The sequence below is a fragment of the Myxocyprinus asiaticus genome, chromosome 42 (genome assembly GCF_019703515.2).
Source record: "Myxocyprinus asiaticus isolate MX2 ecotype Aquarium Trade chromosome 42, UBuf_Myxa_2, whole genome shotgun sequence".
Classification (NCBI taxonomy): domain Eukaryota; kingdom Metazoa; phylum Chordata; class Actinopteri; order Cypriniformes; family Catostomidae; genus Myxocyprinus; species Myxocyprinus asiaticus.
This window is the reverse complement of record NC_059385.1, coordinates 19,495,636-19,516,599: the sequence shown is the minus strand read 5'-3', so window position 1 is coordinate 19,516,599 and position 20,964 is coordinate 19,495,636. Positions and strand designations below refer to the sequence as shown.

General features: G+C 36.8%; 1 protein-coding gene across 3 annotated transcripts in view; it reads left to right on the top strand.

Moving 5' to 3' along the window:
* The window catches only part of nlgn2b (neuroligin 2b), a 128,542-nt gene that overhangs the window by 80,783 nt on the left and 26,795 nt on the right, over positions 1-20,964 (top strand). For 2 of the 3 annotated variants that reach the window (XM_051684382.1, XM_051684381.1), the window contains exons 3-4: positions 4,519-4,572; positions 12,103-12,252. In XM_051684382.1, coding sequence (XP_051540342.1) covers positions 4,519-4,572; positions 12,103-12,252 — 204 coding nt within the window. The remainder of the gene's footprint in view (positions 1-4,518; positions 4,573-12,102; positions 12,253-20,964) is intronic. The other variant, XM_051684383.1, reaches the window with a different exon arrangement.

Sequence of the window (20,964 nt, the reverse complement as noted above, 5' to 3'; positions counted from 1 at the left end):
GATGTGAAACTCGGACTAGAAAATGGTCAATTTAGTGTTATGAAACCAACTTCAGGCAAGACAAATTAGCTATTTTTTGTTAGTAACTTTTAGTGAAGCTAACTACTTTTTTTTAAAAGAGCTGCTTGACTGTACACTAATTATCAAAGATACAAAAAATTTTTTAGAAGATGCACTCAAAATCCACTGGGCTGAAAAATCCACGGTTTGAATGGGTGTGACGTTTGTGGTCTTCATTATCATGCTTTCAGGTCTCCACACATCTCCTCTCTTTTCACACAGATGACATCTACTGTACACTGTCTTCTCTTTCACTTAGAGGGGTCTTCTGGGCCTTTGTTTTAAAGCTGGTGCATCATCTTCAAAGGCCAGCAGGATTAGGTTTCTGGGAAAAGCCTGAGCCTTAATGGAGGCTGTAGACCATATAGACGGAAGCAGTAACCAGTAAAATTGTGAAAGCTTGATCTCCAAATGCTTTAAAGCATCGATAAAGTGCTGACGTGGCTGGAGCTTAATCACACACACACACACACACACACACACACAAGCTTACTCCATACTCCCATCAACCTGTCTCCCGCTCTCCACCCTTTACTGGAAGAACTGACCTGAGATGGTGAATTGAAATGAAAATCACGTCAGCATTGATCGAGGCTCAAAGCTTAAGTGCAACTCAGGAAGAGATACTGCTCAGATGAACACGTGAGACACACACACTCCAACTTTGTACATGAAATCCTTGCCACTGACAACATGAGCGCTGGAATAGGCAATTTAATATTTTCAAGCAATATCATACAAGTGTTATTGTACTTAATACCAGTTATGTGTATTTTAGCCTGTCTATTTAAGTTTATTTGTTTCTATGTGTTTAAAGAATAAATGAAGCTGTAAGGATTTGAAGTGTGTACATTATGCTTTTGGCTTGCCAATATGGTTAGATGTGCTGCATATGCAGGGTATTTCCTCCATGAAAAAATTTCAGTTTCCACCCAAGCAAAATGAATGATATTTGTCTTGTAATTCAGCGCTTTTTACGCACAAAATATGCTTCTCATCTGAGACCCGCATTTGTGCAGTGTGGTTTTTGTGCGAGTGTGCTCAGCGTGGTGTAGGGTTGCCACCCGTCCCATAAAATATGGGATCTTCCCGTACTTAAAGATAAAATGATGCGAATCAGTACGGGACACGATTTGTCCCTTATTTAAGCTGGTCAGATGGCATCACGGTGAAATCGTTCCAGATTGATAATTTAAAAAAAGATTCTATATAAAGGTTCAATAAGATCAAACAATGTATGTATACAATCACTGAGTCATAAAGATTAAAACGCATATTAAGTGTTAACGCATTTATTGCTAAAACTGTGGAGGATGTGGTTAGGGGCCATAATTCCCGAAACCCCCCCTCCATTTAAATGTCCCTTATTTTCTAACTTCAAAAGTGGCAACCCAAGTGCGGCGTTACTTGCACGAGCCATCACAGAACCAATCGCACAAGGGATTCGCTCTGCTAGATTATTTTGACATGTACCAAAATGAAGGTTAAAAAAAAAAAACTCATGTCATGTAAACATGGAATGCAATTACGTAATTGTTATAATTTGATTAAATGCAATTATGTTATAAATCAACTTCGATGACCGTATATATGTCAGTCACCATGCACCAATGACCAGTTTTGACCCTGGAAAAATTCAACCCTGGTGTATAAAAGTGTTTGACAGATTGGGTGAGAATTATGTGCACAGCAATGAGAAATGGAGTTGTGTATGTGTGAATGTGTGCGTGAGGTCTGTTGGCATGGAGAGTCTGTGTAGCAGATAAACGGTAAATAAATGGAGATGATTTCTATCTTGCCTCTTACAGGCCCACTGCCAGTGCTGAGGGTGGGGGTGGGGGGGAGGAGGGGGGGTCACGCTGATAATACCCATTAATGGCTGTCGCCACACAAGCATTTAGCATTTAACCTGAGTTTGCAGCAGATGCTAATGTGCTTCACAACACCAGATCCGCTCAGCTCCAGTCCTGAAGGAGCCAGTGACAGAATAATTTGTTCATACATAACTTGACGAATAATAACAAAATTAACTGACTACACAGTTACATTGAAGTGAGTTTGCTAGAGAACAAAACTGAGCAGCACATTAGAATTTAACTTTAGCATGAGATGCTAATACTGGCTAGAAAGTAATATATCTTGTCCCTACAAAATAGTACAGTGATGGTGTCAGATGTTTATATGCAGGGCTGGAATGAGCCGCCGCACCAACAATCATCCATGCGATTATCTAATCAGCCAATCGTGTGGCAGCAGTGCATTAAATCATGCAGATACAGGTCAGGAGCTTCAGTTAATGTTCATATCAACCATCAGAATGGGGAAAAATATGATCTCAGTGATTTGGACTGTGGCATGATTGTTGGTGCCAGATGGGCTGGTTTGAGTATTTCTGTAACTGCTGATCTCCTGGGATTTTCACACACAACTGTCCTAGAATTTACTCAGAATGGTGCCAAAAACAAAAAAACATCCAGTGAGTGGCAGTTCTGTGGACAGAAATGCCTTGTTGATGAGAGAGGTCAACAGAGAATGGCCAGACTGGTTCGAACTGACAAAGTCTACAGTAACTCAGATAACCGCTCTGTACAACTGTGGTGAGAAGAATAGCATCAGAGAATGCTATTCTGAGATGCGGGTTGGCGCTGTTTTGGCAGCACGAGGGGGACCTACACAATATTAGGCTGGTGGTTTTAATGTTGTGGCTGATCGTTGTATATACTGTATATATAATATGCTGTCATGCAAAACCAGCATAGTGTAAACAGTCATAAGGTTTTATGACTTGATCATATGCCTTTATTGGTGTATACATGTATTTACTTTCTATACTTATATATAAAGTATATAAACTTGGCCTTATAAAATTACAAATTAATGTCTTCTTATTAACAGCTATAAAATAAACTTGTAAAATACAATGCATTACAAGCCAAGCCTATCTAATGGAAGTTATATAAAAATAAACAGAATAGAAGGGAACATACATTCACAATGTAAATTTTAAGACATTATGAAATCGACCATATAATTTTGTCTGACAGGGTGTAATTTAAGTGGAACAAAGACCTAATGAAAATATATAACTAAAAATCAAATGTATCATAAATCAAAAGGAATATTGAGACTTAACAAGCTTTCCTTGTTGAATTTCCCACAAAATGTTTAGTTACTTGAAGAAAGTGCATTTCGCAAATGGGTTAATGTCTTATGGTCTTTATATATTTATTTGTCTAGTGTATTTAAAGGCATTTGTTCAAATCAGGACATCAGCAGTTCTGCAGTTTTCATGTCTCTAAATATGATGCACAAATATTTATTGAATAGAGTCCAATAGAATCAGTTAGAATTTTTTTTTAATTATTATTCTTTGGTGTGTTTTGTATATGAAGTTACAAAGAGTTGGCTACATGTTTGATCAAAATGCATATTTTTTTTCTTGAATTAGAGCCACTAATGTTTTAACCTTGTAGCAGAAGTTTTTGTATCCTGGGGGATACAAACATTTAAGGGGCTGGGGAGAGGAGCAATGAGTGAGTCTGTCAAATTGTTGTGACAACTATTTAATAGGGGGTCCCTGCAAATTCTAAGGACATGCGACTTTGTATATAAAATCTGGCATCAACTCACAAGCTTTATCTAAAAATAAAAAGGCAGCAATTTTTGAGAAGGCAGCTGACCTTGAGGCAAACGCTCCTATCTTTTCAATGTTATTTTTATGATTTCTACAAGCTATAAAATAGAAAAAAAAAAAAAAAAATGTTTAAAGGGGGAAAAAAACTAATGGCACGACATAGAATGAATCTACCACATTTAGTTTTTTTATTTGAAAATGCTCTCCTGTGTGGAAAAATGACAATAAAACTGAATTTAACTTAACAGATGCTAACATTGCTCAGAAGGTTGAACAGATAACATTTACATTTCAGCCTCTGCATTTATGTCATTTGCAGATGCTTTCTTACTTAAACACATTAAAAAGCTTGTTTGTAAGGTAGTAAAAGGAAGATCTTGCGAGGGGGAATTAACGTCCCACATGACATGGCAGGGGGCTCCTGAGGGTCGTTTCAGTAATCATTTTCTGAGTGAAAAGAATGATGGCTGGACATTTTCCATATAATGCCTTAATAGTGAATGAATGTGGATGGCAAAACAGAGGAAGAAAAAAGAAAACAAGACCACATAAATAATAAAAGTAGTCTCTCTCTATCTCTCTCTCTCTCTCTCTCTCTCTCTCTCTCTCTCTCTCTCTCTCTCTCTCTCTCTGTTGTCTGTTTTGCTTGTTTGCTTTGGCTGCTCTTTTTGATTCTTTTCAAATGGGACACATAATCTCTTGCTAGTTTGTCATTTTTCTTGTTTTGCTGTTTTGGAATTTTTTGCTCTTTTTGTGTTAAGCGCAGTAAAAATCTTTTTGAATTTTGTCTTTTCTCTTTCCCCCTCTTTTTGTCTTAACCCCAGGTCCACTCACAAAAAAACACGATGAGTCTTCAATGAACAGACCGAGGGACGAAGGTATTTTTCTTGCATGTTTTTCCCTTTTTTGTCTTGTTTTTCAGACTCTTTTTTTGGGGGGAGTGGTTGTAAAATGTGCCATCATTTCCCTTGGTTTATTTTGTCTTGTATGTTTTTGCATTTTGCTTTTAGCTTAACTAGCCACACACACACACACACACACACACACACACACACTAATTTATGCATTAGCTGAAATGTTATGTAGGCACCAAATACTCAACTATTTGTGATGTATACTTTTCTAATCTCTTCTTAAAACAATATGTTCTTATAACATTTCATAACTTTTTTGTATTTTAGGAATCATCTGCTGTTGACAGTTATTAAGACTTCGTTAGTTGTGTCCTTTTTGATAAATGGCAAAGGGATTAGCTAATCAATTAACTACATACCCCCTGTGATTAAGGCCAATTTCATTGGCCCACATGCATCCAGCTGTGAATGCAGTACAGTTGCTAATGCAGACTGTATTAAGTCTATTAAAATGAGTAAAAATTGTATTCTTAATTGTCTAAAAATACTTTTTAAATATAAATGATATCTTAATATTCCCCAGTTTATATGACTGAAAATGTCAATTTAATCTCCCACATCTCACTGTCTAAGTTTTAAAAAATAAGAGGACAGACCACTTGCAAACAAGCTCTGTTTGTGTATATGACTGTGTGTTTACAGTATATGTTTGTATGTCTGAGCACATTTGTGCTTATATGTATGTACTTATACACCTGGCATTAACATGCATTTCATATCTAATAGAATCTGGATATACGTGATATATGTGTATTTTGCTCATCGCTTCTGCAGAGTTATGCCCAAAATTTCACTTCGCATAACTGTACATTAAACATGAAATATCTTCTGATTGGTTGTGATCGTTCTGCGCCAGCAGTTTTGTGTCCAGTGTGGCCAGACAAAATTGCTTGAAGCTAGAATCGTATCGCATCGCATCTTATATGATATACAGGATTTGCACAAAGCACAGGAATAGTAGAGTAGATCTGTTTCATGGAGAATAATTTATGTGGCCAAGTGTAAAAGGAACTTACATACTCAAATCGAATAGATTGAATAGATCAAAACGCATGAAGTGACTAAGTTCATTTAGGCCAAAACATGTGTTGTATGCATGCGTGTGCAGTGCTCACTCTAACACACGCTCGATGTGTCGAATTCTCGGATTCCAGGCGTCTCTAATTGCTGAGGTTTAAATAGAGACACAGCCAGCTAATCCAATTTTGCGTCTCTGAACATGGGAAATAAGAGAAGGAAATGCACGGCAGCAACAGAGGAGAGGAACAGAATGACAGAGAAGAGAGATGAAAGAGAGGAAAATAGGGGAATACTCAGATCACCAATTTGAGAGCATGGAGGGGGAGAGATTGATAAAAAAAAATTAGTTGTGATAAAGATGAGTATATGATGAAATGAGATTCATGGAGCTTTGAAAGTGAGAGAGCGTGAGGACAAGTGGGTGGGAGACAGGAGCAAGAAGGTAGGGAGAGATGTGGAGAGAAAGGGCGAGAGAATGAAGTCCTTTAACAAGAAAGTGGAGAGGCAAAGATGAAGGCAAGAGTTGAGGAGAGGGGGAGAGTCGAAGGAAAAGCAGGAGATCAGAGAGAGTGAGGCGGGGGGAGGTGCGGCATCAGAGAGGAAGAGAGAGAGAGAGAGGGAGTTGCAGGCTTGAAGAAGGAGAGATAGAATAGCGTTCTTGTATTTTGAGGATGTTTTGAAGCGAATGGGATACTAAGGCCTCTGTTGAAAGGATCTGCTCTCTCGCTCTCCCTCTTTCATTCGGATTTTTCCATCCCATATTGAGGCTAATATATTGCATACGGTCTCTCTCTCCCTGTGTCTCCCCATTCTTGCCTTGCTCACTCTTTCCATGGGCTTTCTCTCAACACACATACACACAAAGATTATACTCATAGATTCATAAGCAGAGTTGTCCCAGATAAGATGTTTGTGGATTCTATGTTTTCCTCTTGAATGCATCACACGAAAAATATCTAGATGCACCAGGAAAATGGCACAAGAAAACTGTTTTTTGAAGAACAGGATATTCTGTTTGAATTAATAGAAATAATTATGACATTAATATTTGCATATACCTATGCATTCAAGTAAGTTTGGCATAAGGCCAACGTGGTCTCATAGAATCACGTTACCATACCCAAATTTTTGCAAAATTATTTTATCTGGCGCACTGTACGTATTGCCACAGTTTCCTAGTGAAATGAACACTTGAGGCTCTACAACAATTACTTTTATTCCCTTTCACACAAATGACCAGTAAAAGAGTAGATTAACTTATTTTTCACCCTATTCCTAATACAATGCTACAGTATCTTATGACATCTAAACAATTTTACTATAGTGCATGATAGAGCATTGCACTTGTGATGCAAAGGACTTGGGTACGAGTGCTGAAGAGTTTGAGAGTCGACACATGAGTCGAATGTGTCATAGAAGCTCCACAAAAAGACATGGTTGCTTCAGCAATTGCGTTTTTCATCGCACATCTGCTTTTTATGACACTATCGATTAGGTTTAGATTTAAGTTTTAGGGTAGAGAGGTAGGATTTGTTGATTTAAAACTCGACCGAGCATTAACCTTAAAAAACTTGTCTGTTTTAATGTCACATTTACTTTTTTAAGGTACTATTGGTTAGGTATAGGTTTATAGGAACATCCCAGTTAAGCCTACAATTAGTTAAGCCCAATCGACAGCAATTGTGGCATAATGTTGATTACCACAAAAAAATTATTTTGACTTGTCCCTCCTCTTCTTAAACACAATAGAAGTGAATGGCGCCAATCTGTAAACATTAAAATGCACACCGTTTCAAAAGTATAGCCACAAGACATAAACAATCTGCATGTTAACATGATTTTATTTGTGTGATAACCTTTTCTGTGTTAAGTTATCCTGGAAACGATGATTTAAAGAACTTTACACCTCACATAATACACAACTTTTACCAGAAGAATTAATGTGTGTTTCTATAAAATTATACGCTTCACATTTCTGCCTTTAAACCCTCAAAAAATTGGGCCCCGTTCACTTCCATTGTGCCTTATTGTAACCTAGATTTTTGCTTTTATTTATTTATTTATTTTTTTAAAGAAAAAGAGGGACTAGTCAAAATTCATTTTTGTGGTTATCAACATTATCCCACAAATGCTGTTGATTAAGCTTCACTTATATTGAACCCAGAATATTCCTTTAAAAGGGTTACGGTAGGGAGTTAAATTTTTGTTGATTTAAAACTTGATATCTTTAAAAACCTTATCGGTTTGGGAGAGCATAACCTCGCATTTAGCGCCACTCAGTGGACATTTCACCTCAGAACTGCCGCTTCATGTGAAAAGAACCACGTAAAATCATCTTGAAAAAAATGTCACCACAGTCACATAATTGTCAAGAGATCTTCCCTGTCCCAAATGGCACACTTGATGTGGACTTTTGATCTTGCAAACTTGCGATGGTTGTCTCATGTTCGTAAAGTCCACTAGACTGTGCATTTATAGGGTATCCCAGTTATCATTTTAGGTTTGAGAAGGGTACTTTAGGAGGACAGAACACATATGCATCAGTGTGTGTGAAACAACATGTACCAAAGAGGAAAAAATTCATTGCATCTAATAATAAACTAACACTTGTGTGTGTCTATATCTGTGTGTGTGAGAGAGAGATCCTGTGGTAATATTAGGCTAATTTAACTTGTTTACATTTCCACTGGGAAATCAGTGGTCTCAGTATTCAAGAGAGAAAGAGACACGTCACCAACGTGTTCATAAATGTGTTGTTAAATTCACAAGAGTGTTGTCAGTTTGCCTGCACTTCTGTGTGTTCGTGTGTGAGCATGTTCATGCGTGATTGTACATAGGTCTGTCTAAGCGGACGATGTCGTAGTTTTGTTTGTGTGTCCTTGTGTGTATGTGTGATGCAGGAACAACTGTGCACATTGTATTGTGTTTGCGTGTTTGTAAAGAAGTGTGTTTGTCTAAGAGAGGTGTTTATATGTGCAAAGATTAGTGTGTGTGTGTGTGTGTGTGTGTGGGCAGGTTTGGGTGGTTTACGAGGACATTTTTTTAGGTTAAAAACTGGTAATTACAAGGGTATTATGCTATAAGTGTGGTTTATGAGGACATTTCTAGTGTCCCCATAATTCAAATAGCTTACAAAACATACTAAATTATGTTTATTGAAAATGTGAAAATGCAGAAAGTTTTTTTGTGAGGGTTAGGTTTAGTGGATAGAATCTATAGTTCATACAGTATAAAAATAATTATGTCTATGGAGAGTCCTCAAAAGGATAGCCGCACCAACATGAGTGTGTGTGTGTGTGTGTGTGTGTCGCTGTAATGCGTTCGTAACCCGAGATTCAGGTGGTGATGCAGGCAGGCGTGCCAATACGTGCGTAGAATTTGTTTCCGTGGCAACAGGCATGAGTGAGTCAGTGCTGGTGAGCTTCTATTAGACAGAAAGAGAGAGAGAGAGAGATATGAGGCAGTTTCCATAGCGACTCAGCATCACAGCTGCCTGTGTGTGTTTGAGTGAGTGTGTGTGTAATTTTGTGTGTCCGTGAAAGGACCTTGGTCTGTGTAACTTTTATTTTATTCTCTTTTGTGTGCCATTTCCTTTTCACATGTTGATCTCTTCCCCTCTCTCCTCTCTCTCTCTCTCTCTCTCTCTCTCTCTCTCTCTCTCTCTCTCTGCCATCTCTGTTTATCTCACACTCTCCTTTTTATGATTTCGCCATCTCGTTTTTCCTCTCTCACTCACTCTCTTTTCTTTTCTCTTAGACCCCCCTCCTTCTCTCTCGGGATAAACAGATGTCGTGGTAGTTATTTATGTTTCTGCATGGTCTGGTTTTCATATGAATTATCTTCAGAGCTTGCACACCACATAAGCACTGGCTAACTGGACATCTCTGACTGCCCTTGTGCACTCACATGCTCATATGTATGTATGCACAATCATGTGCAACTAAACACATGCCAATACAAACTGCAGTGCGATAAATCAAAAAGGGATAACCTGTACCAATAAACCTTATGTATAGATGTGAATCTAAAAGAGACAGAATATACCAATCTGGGGGCTTGAGAGGGGGGACTTTAAGGGGGTCAAAGGACAGAGCGTCTACCAGTGAAGCACACAAGGAAGTGTACAAAGGTACGGATAATACCTATACGTTGAAATTATCGAAAGAGAAACTGAATGTCAACAGCTCTATCAAAACCAGGCTGACTTGGAGAGAGAGAGAGAGAGAGAGAGAGAGAGAGAGAGAGAACCTGAACACCGACTGTACTAACAAATATAGAGATACATCACAATATTGCAGAGTTTTGGAGGAGAAACAGACAGACCATGCCAGCAGAGTGCAGAAGTGATGAGCCAATCCAGGCAGACCGTGCCAAGCGATTTCAGAGAGTGAGGGGAGGTTCAAAGACGGAAACTCTGGCTATGTTCGGAATTCCATACTAACATGCTAGTATTTCTGTATTGCAAATATTCTGTATGCATAGAATACAACCTAGATAACATATTACTTCTTCCAAAATGTGCAGTATTCAACCAGATCGCACTGCACTGAGACTTTAGCAATGCACTTTTCCTTCCATGAAAAGAGTGAACCAGAAAAGATATCCTCCACACTTTTTAACATCTATTTTTTGACTCATTATTTGATATGACTGCCAAAAGTTAAGGCATTTTTACACAAAATTAGATTAAAGTCTTTAAATTCAACATGTAACGTACAATAGTGATGTTGTCATATGGCAACACCTTAGCATACTTTTTTTTTTAAATGCCTGGGTGAGTTCCGAATGGCATACTATCCAAACTACTACTTCTGTCATGTCTGTCTATGTATGGTAGTATGCCGTTCCGAACTTGGGTTTTGTCATTGCATACTGTTTCACATTCTATAAAAAACAGTAAGCAGTACACAGTATATACTGTGTAGTATGCAATAAGCAGTACTCTTAGTATTTCATTACACACATACTGTAGTCTCCTAAGAGGCCACATTCACACTAATACATTTTCTTTTAAAATGCATCGATTTTGCTACAAGAATTCACACTTGGATTGAGACATCAACACTGTAAATATATAGACAAGTAACACAAATAATAATAACAGATAACTGTTCATTCCTGCTTACAGTTTTAAAATATTGCAAAACATATATTTAATATTTTTAAACAATGCACAAAATGTTATCTCTGTAATGTTATATGTTATATTGTATATAATGTGGAAGTAAAACTTTGACATACATTGTAAAAATGTTTATAATGTTAAATGTAAAATATATTTCTTATTTAAGTGTAATTTTTAGAATGTAAAAATGCTACAGGAAATAAACGTTTTAACTGGTAACTGTACCATATACAGTCAAAATTATTTTATACTTAACAAGACAATACATGGACAAACCAGCTCATCTGGCACCAACAATCATGCCAGGTCATCAGGTCCAAATCACTGAGATCACATTTTTCCCCATTCTGATGGTTGATGTGAACATTAACTGAAGCAAATGACCCGTATTTGCATGATTTTATGCACTGCACTGCTGCCACACGATTGGCTGATTAGATAATCGCATTGATGATTGTTGGTGCCAGATGGGCTGGTTTGAGTATTTCTGTAACTGCTGATCTCCTGGGATTTTCACACACAAAACTCATAATTGTGCCAAAAACAAAAAACTTCCAAGTTCTGTGGACAGAAATATCTTGTTGATGAGAGAGGTCAACAGAGAATGGCCAAACTGATTTGAACTGACAATGTCTATGGTAACTCAGATAACCACTCTGTACAATTGTGTTGTAAAGAATATCATCTCAGAATGCTATTGTGAGATGCGGGTTGCCGCTGTTTTGGCGGCACGAGGGGGACCTACACAATAGTAGGCAGGTGGTTTTAATGTTGTGGCTGATCGATGTATGTGTGTGTGCTTTTTATTTGTAAAAAGTATAAATTATTTTTTAGTTAACAGTGTAAATTTAAATTATGTTTAACAAGACAATATATGTACTTCTACAGTAAACCACTGTGAAATTACAGTGAAAACCAATAACCGGGCATTCCTAGAAGTCCCTGCATGACCCACCGCATTTCATTGTATTTTATTGAAATAGCTCTGTTTTATTACCATTGTATCATATAATGATATATACTCTTATGAACTGTAAATGTACAGGCACTAAAATGACATCCCTTTATGCCTAAAACATCATCACTGTATTTTTAAGTATAAAGTTCTGGCAGCTTTGTTCTGGCATCACAGCTGCCAGTTTTTTTACTGGAAATTTGAAAGAAATGAACAGAACCTGCATTTGCTTTCATATGAGATTTTCAATGTTTAATTAACTAAGCAGATCACAGATCATTGCTATTTATTTAACAGAACTAAAGCTGAAGCATTAGTATTGGATATTATGTTAAACCTCTCTGTGCATTGGGTTTGATTGTATGTTTTCTGTGCACGTCTGTACTTTACGCAGATATTAGAGATCGTCGGAAGAAGCCTGTGATGTTGTTTATCCATGGTGGCTCATACATGGAGGGAACTGGAAACATGTTTGATGCGAGCGTTCTTGCTGCTTATGGAAACGTGATTGTCATCACAATGAACTACAGATTGGGCGTTCTGGGTAAGTGCAACATGTTTTTAATGTCTCCTTTCTAAACCTTGTCAGTACAGCCGGGTGAAAAAGAAAAGAAAAAAAAATCTGTCATCATTTATGGTCAAGCTCCAAAATTGACAAATAAGCACCATAAACAACAGCAGTCTATACAACTCAGACATTATATTCCAAATCTTCTGAAGCCATTTATAGCTTTGCATATTGTGTAGAAGCAGACCTATATTTAAATCATTACTTCGCACCAGATTGGATGTCAATGATGATCGGCCACGAGACGCGAGAGAACCAGTGGCGTTTGACTTCCTTAACGTCATACATACAAAGATTTAACTTCATTTTGCCACTAATGCTCTTCATTCAAAGAACAGTTTTGTAAATCAAAACTAATTAGTGCTGTATTCAACTGAAACAGAAAAGTGGCATCTCTGTATTTGTTCTAAAGTGTTTGTCTGGGAACCTGAGGAATTGAGGACATAGAAAAGTTTGTAGTAAAAGTTGTTGTGGATGTATGATTGTGTAGAGCTTAGTTATTGAAATGTATAATCTATTTTGTGAATTATATGAAGCCATCAGTGAGATTTTAGAGGAATATTGATTTACTTTCTTCATTTTCTGAGATGTTAGTATTTTAGGGTCATTAGTGTCTAGATGTGGTGTTCTGCTCTACATTAGCTTAACACATTAGAAAATGACCTTATCTAGGAGAGAAAAATCACAATAATTCAATAAGGAAGACGAAATAGCCGAAACTTTAGAAGCTTACTCTAGAAGGAGTTCTGCTCTACATTAGTCTAAAGATTTTGAAAAATTATACCAAGGATATAAGAATCACAATAACCCAATCTGGAAAAAGTTAAAGCCTGTATGCCACTTTCAGTGGCACTAAACTGTAAAAAAAGACCCAATTATGGCTACATTTCCAAGCTGTTAGTAATGACATTACAGCACGCTTAAGTAACGCTACAGTTTCAAGCTTGGTTTAGATGTTATGCATAGGGTTTACATGGAAGGTTTTAGGCATGGTGTAAGGGGTTTGGGCTGTTTCTACAAAGAGGTGGGTTTACAGCATTCTGTGCTCATGTCAAGACCACTTCCTTTTTAATGCAGAAGGTTAGGATAAGTTTACCTTCAAGAGTGACAGATTAAATATAAATCTGAACAGACTAAGAAGGTCAACGAAACATTCACTTGTGATTAAATGATCTGAGCAAATCACAGTCAAAGTTGTAATTGGGCTAGTTTTGGCATGTTTGTGTTCTAAAATGTGTTTAATACACTAATCAAAAGGCTTCTTTATTAGCGTCCTCATGTCGGCTGGGGTGTGAAAAGAAAAGAGAGACACACCATTTAGATTATTTGTGTGCTGTGTCTAAAGCAGAGCATTACTTAAGCTGTGTTTGACATAGTATACTGCCGTACTACTCTTACAATTGCAGTAGTGTGTGTTTCCAGTGTGATGAATAAACTTTTTTTAACAACATCTTTCTTGATTCATTATTTGATTGGACTGCTAAATGTTAACACAGCTTACAAAAAACTTGAATTATAAATGCTAAATAACCCTTTTTATTTCCAAGATGATTACTGGAAGGCTCTCGCTGAAATGTACTGACATCATGTGACAACACTGTAGCAAACTACTGTTTTAATTCATTGATAGTAGTAAGCAGGGTACATTGTATACTGCATGGTATTTGTAGTAAGTACTAAGCTAGTATTCTTTTCTGAACATACAGAAGTGTTCGTTTGGAATGGAATACTAGCCTTACGCTTACTATCTACTATGCAGTATTCACTGAATATGGCATGCAATTTTTTAAAACATTACATTTTTTATACACTTAGTAAGCTGCATTGCTTTCACATGATTTACTTCATGGCAAGTTTAATTTAGTGAGTGTCATTGAGTTACTAAATAACTTATCATTTTGGAAATAAAAATTACAACCCCAATTCTGAAAAAGTTTGGACAGTATGGAAAATTCTAATAAAAAAAGGAGTGATTTGAATATTCTATTCACCCTGTGCTTTAATGGAAGCACTGCAGTGTGAATGTTGTTGACTGACAAAGGCATTCCCAGCCATTTACACACTGAGATTTGACTGGGGTCTTTGAACCTTTTAACTGTCAAATATTGTGTTGATGTAGTGCACAGGGTGAAAAGAATTTACAAATCACTCCTTTTTTTTTTTTTTTTTTTTTTTTTTACATTTTCCACACTTTCCCAACTTTTTCAGAATTGGGGTTGCATTTTGCATTTTTAATCCAATTTCATTCATTAAAAAATGATGAAAAAGATGTTAAAATCATAGCTAATATTACCGGTTCATTTGTCACACGGAAATGGAGCATATTATGTAATGGTATACAGTATTACATGCAATATGCTCTGTTGCATACTGCACATTTTGGCAAGTGGGTTCTATGTATACAGAAAATTTGTATACTACTCGCATTATACATACTGCTTTCTGTACAAACAGTAAAAGTAGTATGGTGGTATGAAATTTCAAGCAAACCCCATGTTTTATAAAATGCGCACTTTATAAACATTCATAAATACAAAAAACACATGTATATGCACTCAGACCCTGCAGAGAAAGAATACAAAAAGGATCATTATTACCACTGATGAGCAATTTTGATACACGGATGAATAAAAGTAACCTTTCAGTGCATTATCTCTATCGCTTTCTCTCTATTCTGCTTTAAAGAGGGTTTTATACAGCGGTGAAGAGGATTACGTATTAGTGCATGTGTGTCTTGCCATTCCGGCCACATTGGATGATTGGATTGGATGAAACATTTTCAAACAGGCAACAAAATGCACAAAGGAAGCAAAACACTGTTCTGCATCATAAAAGCAGGTTTAGCTCAAAATTGGACCCTTTATCCAGTGCATGTACTCTCACACACACACACCAGCCAGACAGAACTGTGAGCTATATGCCTCTGCACCTTTAAACAGTGAGAGAGAATGCAGAGAGATAAAAGGAAGAACAGCCAGAGAAAAGGTGGGAGAGGTGGAGGGAGACCAATGTGATCTCATGAGAATTCCTATGTATTCTTACATAAAGTTTGGTTCAAGCAAACGTACGTTCTCTTACATTTGCATAGACACCGAAACGTACAATATCGACGTATTGACAGCATCTAAACTTCATCATTTTACATATTAACACCTATAGAAACGTACAAATGTATACGTATACTGTTTGAATGTATTAATATTGAATAATTCATAGAATTAATCAGTTAATTACATTTAATTTATAATCAATGAGACTGGTTAAATGCCATCACATTTATTTAACGCAGTTGACATTATAATACGATATTGTAATGGTTTCATTCAGTTCTGTGTGATTTCTGCAGTCTTATACAACATTTTAAAGGATTATATCACTTTAACCAAGACTAAACTTTATATTGTTAAAATGAACAAAAACTTTTTTTTTTTTAAAAACTAATTTTATTTTTGTTTGCCATGGGACACAAAAAACAAAATAAACTACAAAAAGTTTACATTTGTTAGCTATAATCCAAATCTTCAGACTGCTTTCTGTGATGAACAGACCCAAATTCAAGCCTTTTATTCAACAATCTCCGTCTCCATCTGCCGCAGTACCGTCACGCCTGCCGTAACTGCCAACCCGCGTTGGTTGTTTTCGTTTTCAAAATTAAAAAAATATTACGACCAGCGGTTTTATGGCAGTGATGTCAAATGCTCATAGGCTCTCAAGCATAGATTTATAAAATGTATTTATATGTCTATGCTCTCAAGTGTCTCGTGACCGTTTGCAACATGCCGTATTCTGCGATGTACACTACCGGTCAAAAGTTTTGAAACACTTGAAATGAGTTTTGTAGACAAAAATATAATTGTGCCACCATGTTAATTTATTTCATTATAAAACTAAAATTTAATTAAAAAAAAAGAAAAAAAATAAAGTTTTTGAAATTGATGACTTGGACCAAATAATAAAGAAAAGCAGCCAATAAGTGCCCAACATAGATGGGAACTCCTTCAAGAGGTTGGGGTAGGGTTAAGGCAGCTAAAATATCTATAAAACAGTAAAAATGTACAAATGTATTTATAATCGATTCATCAGTATTGTATGTTTCTAAAGCTGTAAATACGTAAAAATATTTACGTTTTAGATGCTTTCAAACGTCCATAATCTAAGTTTCAGTGTCTATCCAAATGTACAAACATACATTTAAATGTTACAAATATTAACGTACACATAGCTACATATATTATTGAGATCAAGCTGAAGAGACAGAACAAGTGAAAGAGACAGAAGGGAGATATGTGAACAAGCTAAAAATAACCATCAGAAGTGCCTTTTTATATCTGCAGCGAAGCAGAGAACTCATTCAAACCAATGATAATGCAGCATTCACACCTCATTTGTTTCTGAGTTCTGACCCGTGCAGGATTACATACTGTTTCCCCTTCACTCTCGTTTGTGTTTCCGAAGCCAGTTGGTGATATAGACATGTAGTATCTGAAATTCATGCTCTGGCTCTGTTTGGAATTGCATACTACTATACTACTCTTGCCATTGCTGCAGTATATATTTTACTATGTATACTGTGCACAGAATGCAGATTTTCTGTTTGCATTGAGTACTTGATGACCTACTAAATTTGCCAAAATGAGCAGTATAACAGAGGTTATGTTCAGAATAGCACTACTCTTACTATTGCTGCAGTATTTATGATGTATTCTGTGCACCGTATGTGAATATTCTGTTTGCATAGAATACTCTGATGACCTACAACATTTGTCCATATGTGCAATATACAGAGCTTACTGCGTTGAATACTGCATCACAAAATGCAATGTGCTTGACTTGACCTTCCAAAACCAGTGTGATAAATGAACAGGAAGTAAAATCAGCTGCGATTTGAAACATTTCTTTCTTAACTTTTTCAGGCTGGTAGAGAGACGGAGCAGCATTTTATGCTTATAATCAGACTTGGGGAGTAACAGAATACTTGTAACGGTGTTACATAATCAGGATACAAAAATGTGTAACTGTAATCCATTACAGTTACATAAAAACTCAACATATTCAGATTACAGTTACATTTGTTAAAAATTGAGATTACTAGCAGGATTACAATTTTCAATATATAAATAAATAGACTAAAGATCCTCCTGACATAAAATGATAAAAACTGCTGCTTGGTTTATAGTGGTACAGATATGATCAAATGCACACTGGAGATCTCATCTGGTTCTCTCTCGTGACACGTGAATCTGGCACTACTTACTGTCGCATGTGTAAATAACACCTGTCTCACATCAACACTGTGCTCTTGAGGCAAACAAGGTCAAATCATTAAGGGCTGTTTCATCGCAATGGACACTGGAGGACTATTATAATTTTTGTGGAAATTCTGACATTATTGTCTCTTCAATGGAGAAAAAGGAAACAACATTACAGTTCAGTGCAATTTACCTTCCAGCTGTGAAGATGCAGTGATTTTCCAAGGACCCAACATATAATTTAAAGAAGGATAGCTCAAATTAATCATAACTTTTCCCTAATTTCGCCATCCGACCATCTGTCAATCGTTTTCACGGGAGTAGGAATAGAAGCAGAGAAACGACCACTCTCCCCGGCGAACGGCCAGTATTCCGATACACGGGACACCTACTGTCGAAACTTTAGTGTGACTTCTCATTTCCATCTTAACTTCAGTTGAAAGAGGTATATCCTGTCAGATTTTTTCATGTTAACCAAGACATAATTCAGTGCATCTGTTCTAACTGTATTTGCTTGATGAGAAAATAAACTGTTTTCTGTAACAGATAGAGGGCTCACCTGATTTGGTTAAAAATGCGGAGTTTGTGGGGCTGGGGGGCTAAGCGAGGATTGACGCTGACTACCACCCCTGGAGTCGCTAGTTCAAATCCAGGGTGTGCTGAGTGACTCCAACCAGGTCTCCAAAGCAACCAAATTGGCCCGGTTGCTTGGGAGGGTAGAGTCACATGGGGTAACCTCCTCGTGGTCGCGATTAGTCGTTCTCGCTCTCAGTGGGGCGCGTGGTAAGTTGTGCGTGGATCGCGGAGAGTAGCATGAGCCTCCACATGCGGAGTCTCCGAGGTGTCATGCACAATGAGCCACGTGATAAAATGCGCAGATTGGCTGTCTTAGAAGCGGAGGCAACTGAGACTTGTCCCCCGCCACCTGGATTGAGGTGAGTAACCATGCCACCACGAGGACCTACTAAGTAGTGGGAATTGGGCATTCCAGTTTAGGAGAAAAGGGGATAAAATAAAAAAGAATTAAAAAAAAATTGTTCTACATTTTCTGTAGAACATATTCTGTTTTCCTATTAAGGAGGCACTGTCCCTGTTTTTTACGTTTTTTTCTAATATATAATAGTAGCTACATTACTCAAACACGGTTTATTTGCATTCAGAAGGCATGATTAAAAGTCATCGAGAACATATTGCTTTTCTCTTGACTTTATTCACAAATGTGATCTTGAGGTAATCAAAAGTAATCTGATTACATTAAGGTAACTGGATTACGTTACTGATTAAAAAAAATCTAAGTAATCAGTATTTGTAACTTATTGCATTTTAAAAGTAACCCTCCCAACCCTGCTTATAATAACATGCATATGGTATTAATGTATGTACATACTTTGATGTTTTACAGTGCAAAGCCATTAAAATAATCATTAAAGGAATGTTACGGGTTCATTACAAGTTAAGCTCAATAGACAGCATTTGTGGCATAATATTGATTACCACAAACATTTATTTTGACTTGGCCATCCTTTTCTTAAAAAAAAAAAAAAAAAAAAAAAAGCAAAAATCTTGGTTCCATTGAGGCACATACAATGGAAGTGAATGGGGCACATTAAAATACTCACTGTTTCAAAAGTATAGTGACATAAATAATATGCGTGTAACCATGATTTTAGTGTAATAAAATCACGTACAAACCTTTTTTGTGTAAAGTTATAGCCAATTTTACAATTTTGTTGCCATGAAGATTAAATGCCAACAAACCCTAAAACCCTAAAAGGACAGTAAAAATTAAGATTTAAACAACTTTACAGCTCAAATAATACATGAGTTTTAACAGAAGAATTCAAGTGCTTTTATAAAATTATAAGCTTCACATTTCTTCCTGTAACCACTCAAAAATTGGCCCCATTCATTTCCATTGCAAGCGCCTCACTGTAACCTCAAATTTTGCTTTTTTAAAGAAAAGGAGGGATGAGTTGAAAGTAATTTTTGTTGTAATCAACATTATGCCACAAATGCTGTCAATTGAGCTTATCTTGTATTTAACCTGGAATATTCCTTTAAACAATATACAGCAGGGGTCTGTAACCTTTCTGCCTTTTTTTTTCTTCTTAATCACTGTGCTATACCCCCTCCAAAAAAGACAGACAGACAGACTTCTCCATGCAGAATAAAACGTCTTTTATAAGGTTACTGATATGACTGGAGTCTTCATCTCATGTGAGTGGTCGATTTTATGTTTCAAACTTACTGTTCATCTGTATTGAGGATAAAATAACTGAGTGTACCTTTAATTATGTTGTTCTGAGAGTCACTGTTTTGTGTGTGTGTGAAATGTTAAGGACTATGTAACCTATGCTAGGTTGATAGTCTCAGCGGTATCAATTTATTTATAAAGTAGGCTAATGTTCTGAAAGCAAAAAGCAACAAATAACACATTAAACTGTAGGCTGTCATCAGCTCAACTGCCCAGCGTGACCAACGCATAACAGACGCATTTACTTGTCAGAACTTCTACTACAGCGCTACTCAAACTGGTCTGCTTCGCACTATTGGTGTCTTTTGATGAGCAATGGTTGAGCCAATAGTTTGTCTGTGCTGCACGCTTCTGTTGATAAGCACAGTTTCATCACACTTTAATAGTGTTAGGCTGTCTAATCAGTTCATAACTAAATAAAACTGGATGTGTGATTACCACAAGAGGAAGGTTTGGCATGCAGGTGCGAGGAACTTCAACATGTTGAGGGACTACAGGCTCATCCTTCTCACTTTCGCTCGCATTTGATTAATTATCAAGTGCCAATTGTGGATCAAACAATAATTTGTAGAACCCTGTTAAAAACCCTTGTTCTACACCCTAACCCTACCCCTAAAACTAAATCTCACAGAAATTTGTTAATATTGTAGATTTAAATAAAAACTTGATTTGGTCGATTTTTGAGCCTTTTTAACTATAGTGAGGACATCTAAAAATGTCCTCACTTGTCCAATTTTGTCATGTTTAACTATATTAGTGATGACATTTTCGAAAATGTAGCCTTTATAAGTATAGCTAAACCTGTATATATATATATATATATATATATATATATATATATATATATATATATATATATATACACACACACACTCCAAGAAGCAGGCAGCAGTAGACCAGAGTAAGCTCTCAGTGCACTGCACTGTACTGCAGCAGTCAGTTGTGCTTGTGCTCCCGTTGTGATTTTCCTGCTCTGTGAATATGTATGTTTTTTCTGCATCTGAGCCACTATTACCTTCCATCTCTGCCTCCGCCCAGCTGCCCCTCAGAGCCGCTGATTTGTGCACCAAAGCCGTCTGCTCTGACTAATTAACTAATTAATGAACTCTGGGGAAGAAGGCACTCTCAATAGACCTTGCGGGTTAGCGCAGTTCTCTTACCACAGCCAAACCTTGCTTCCTTGTT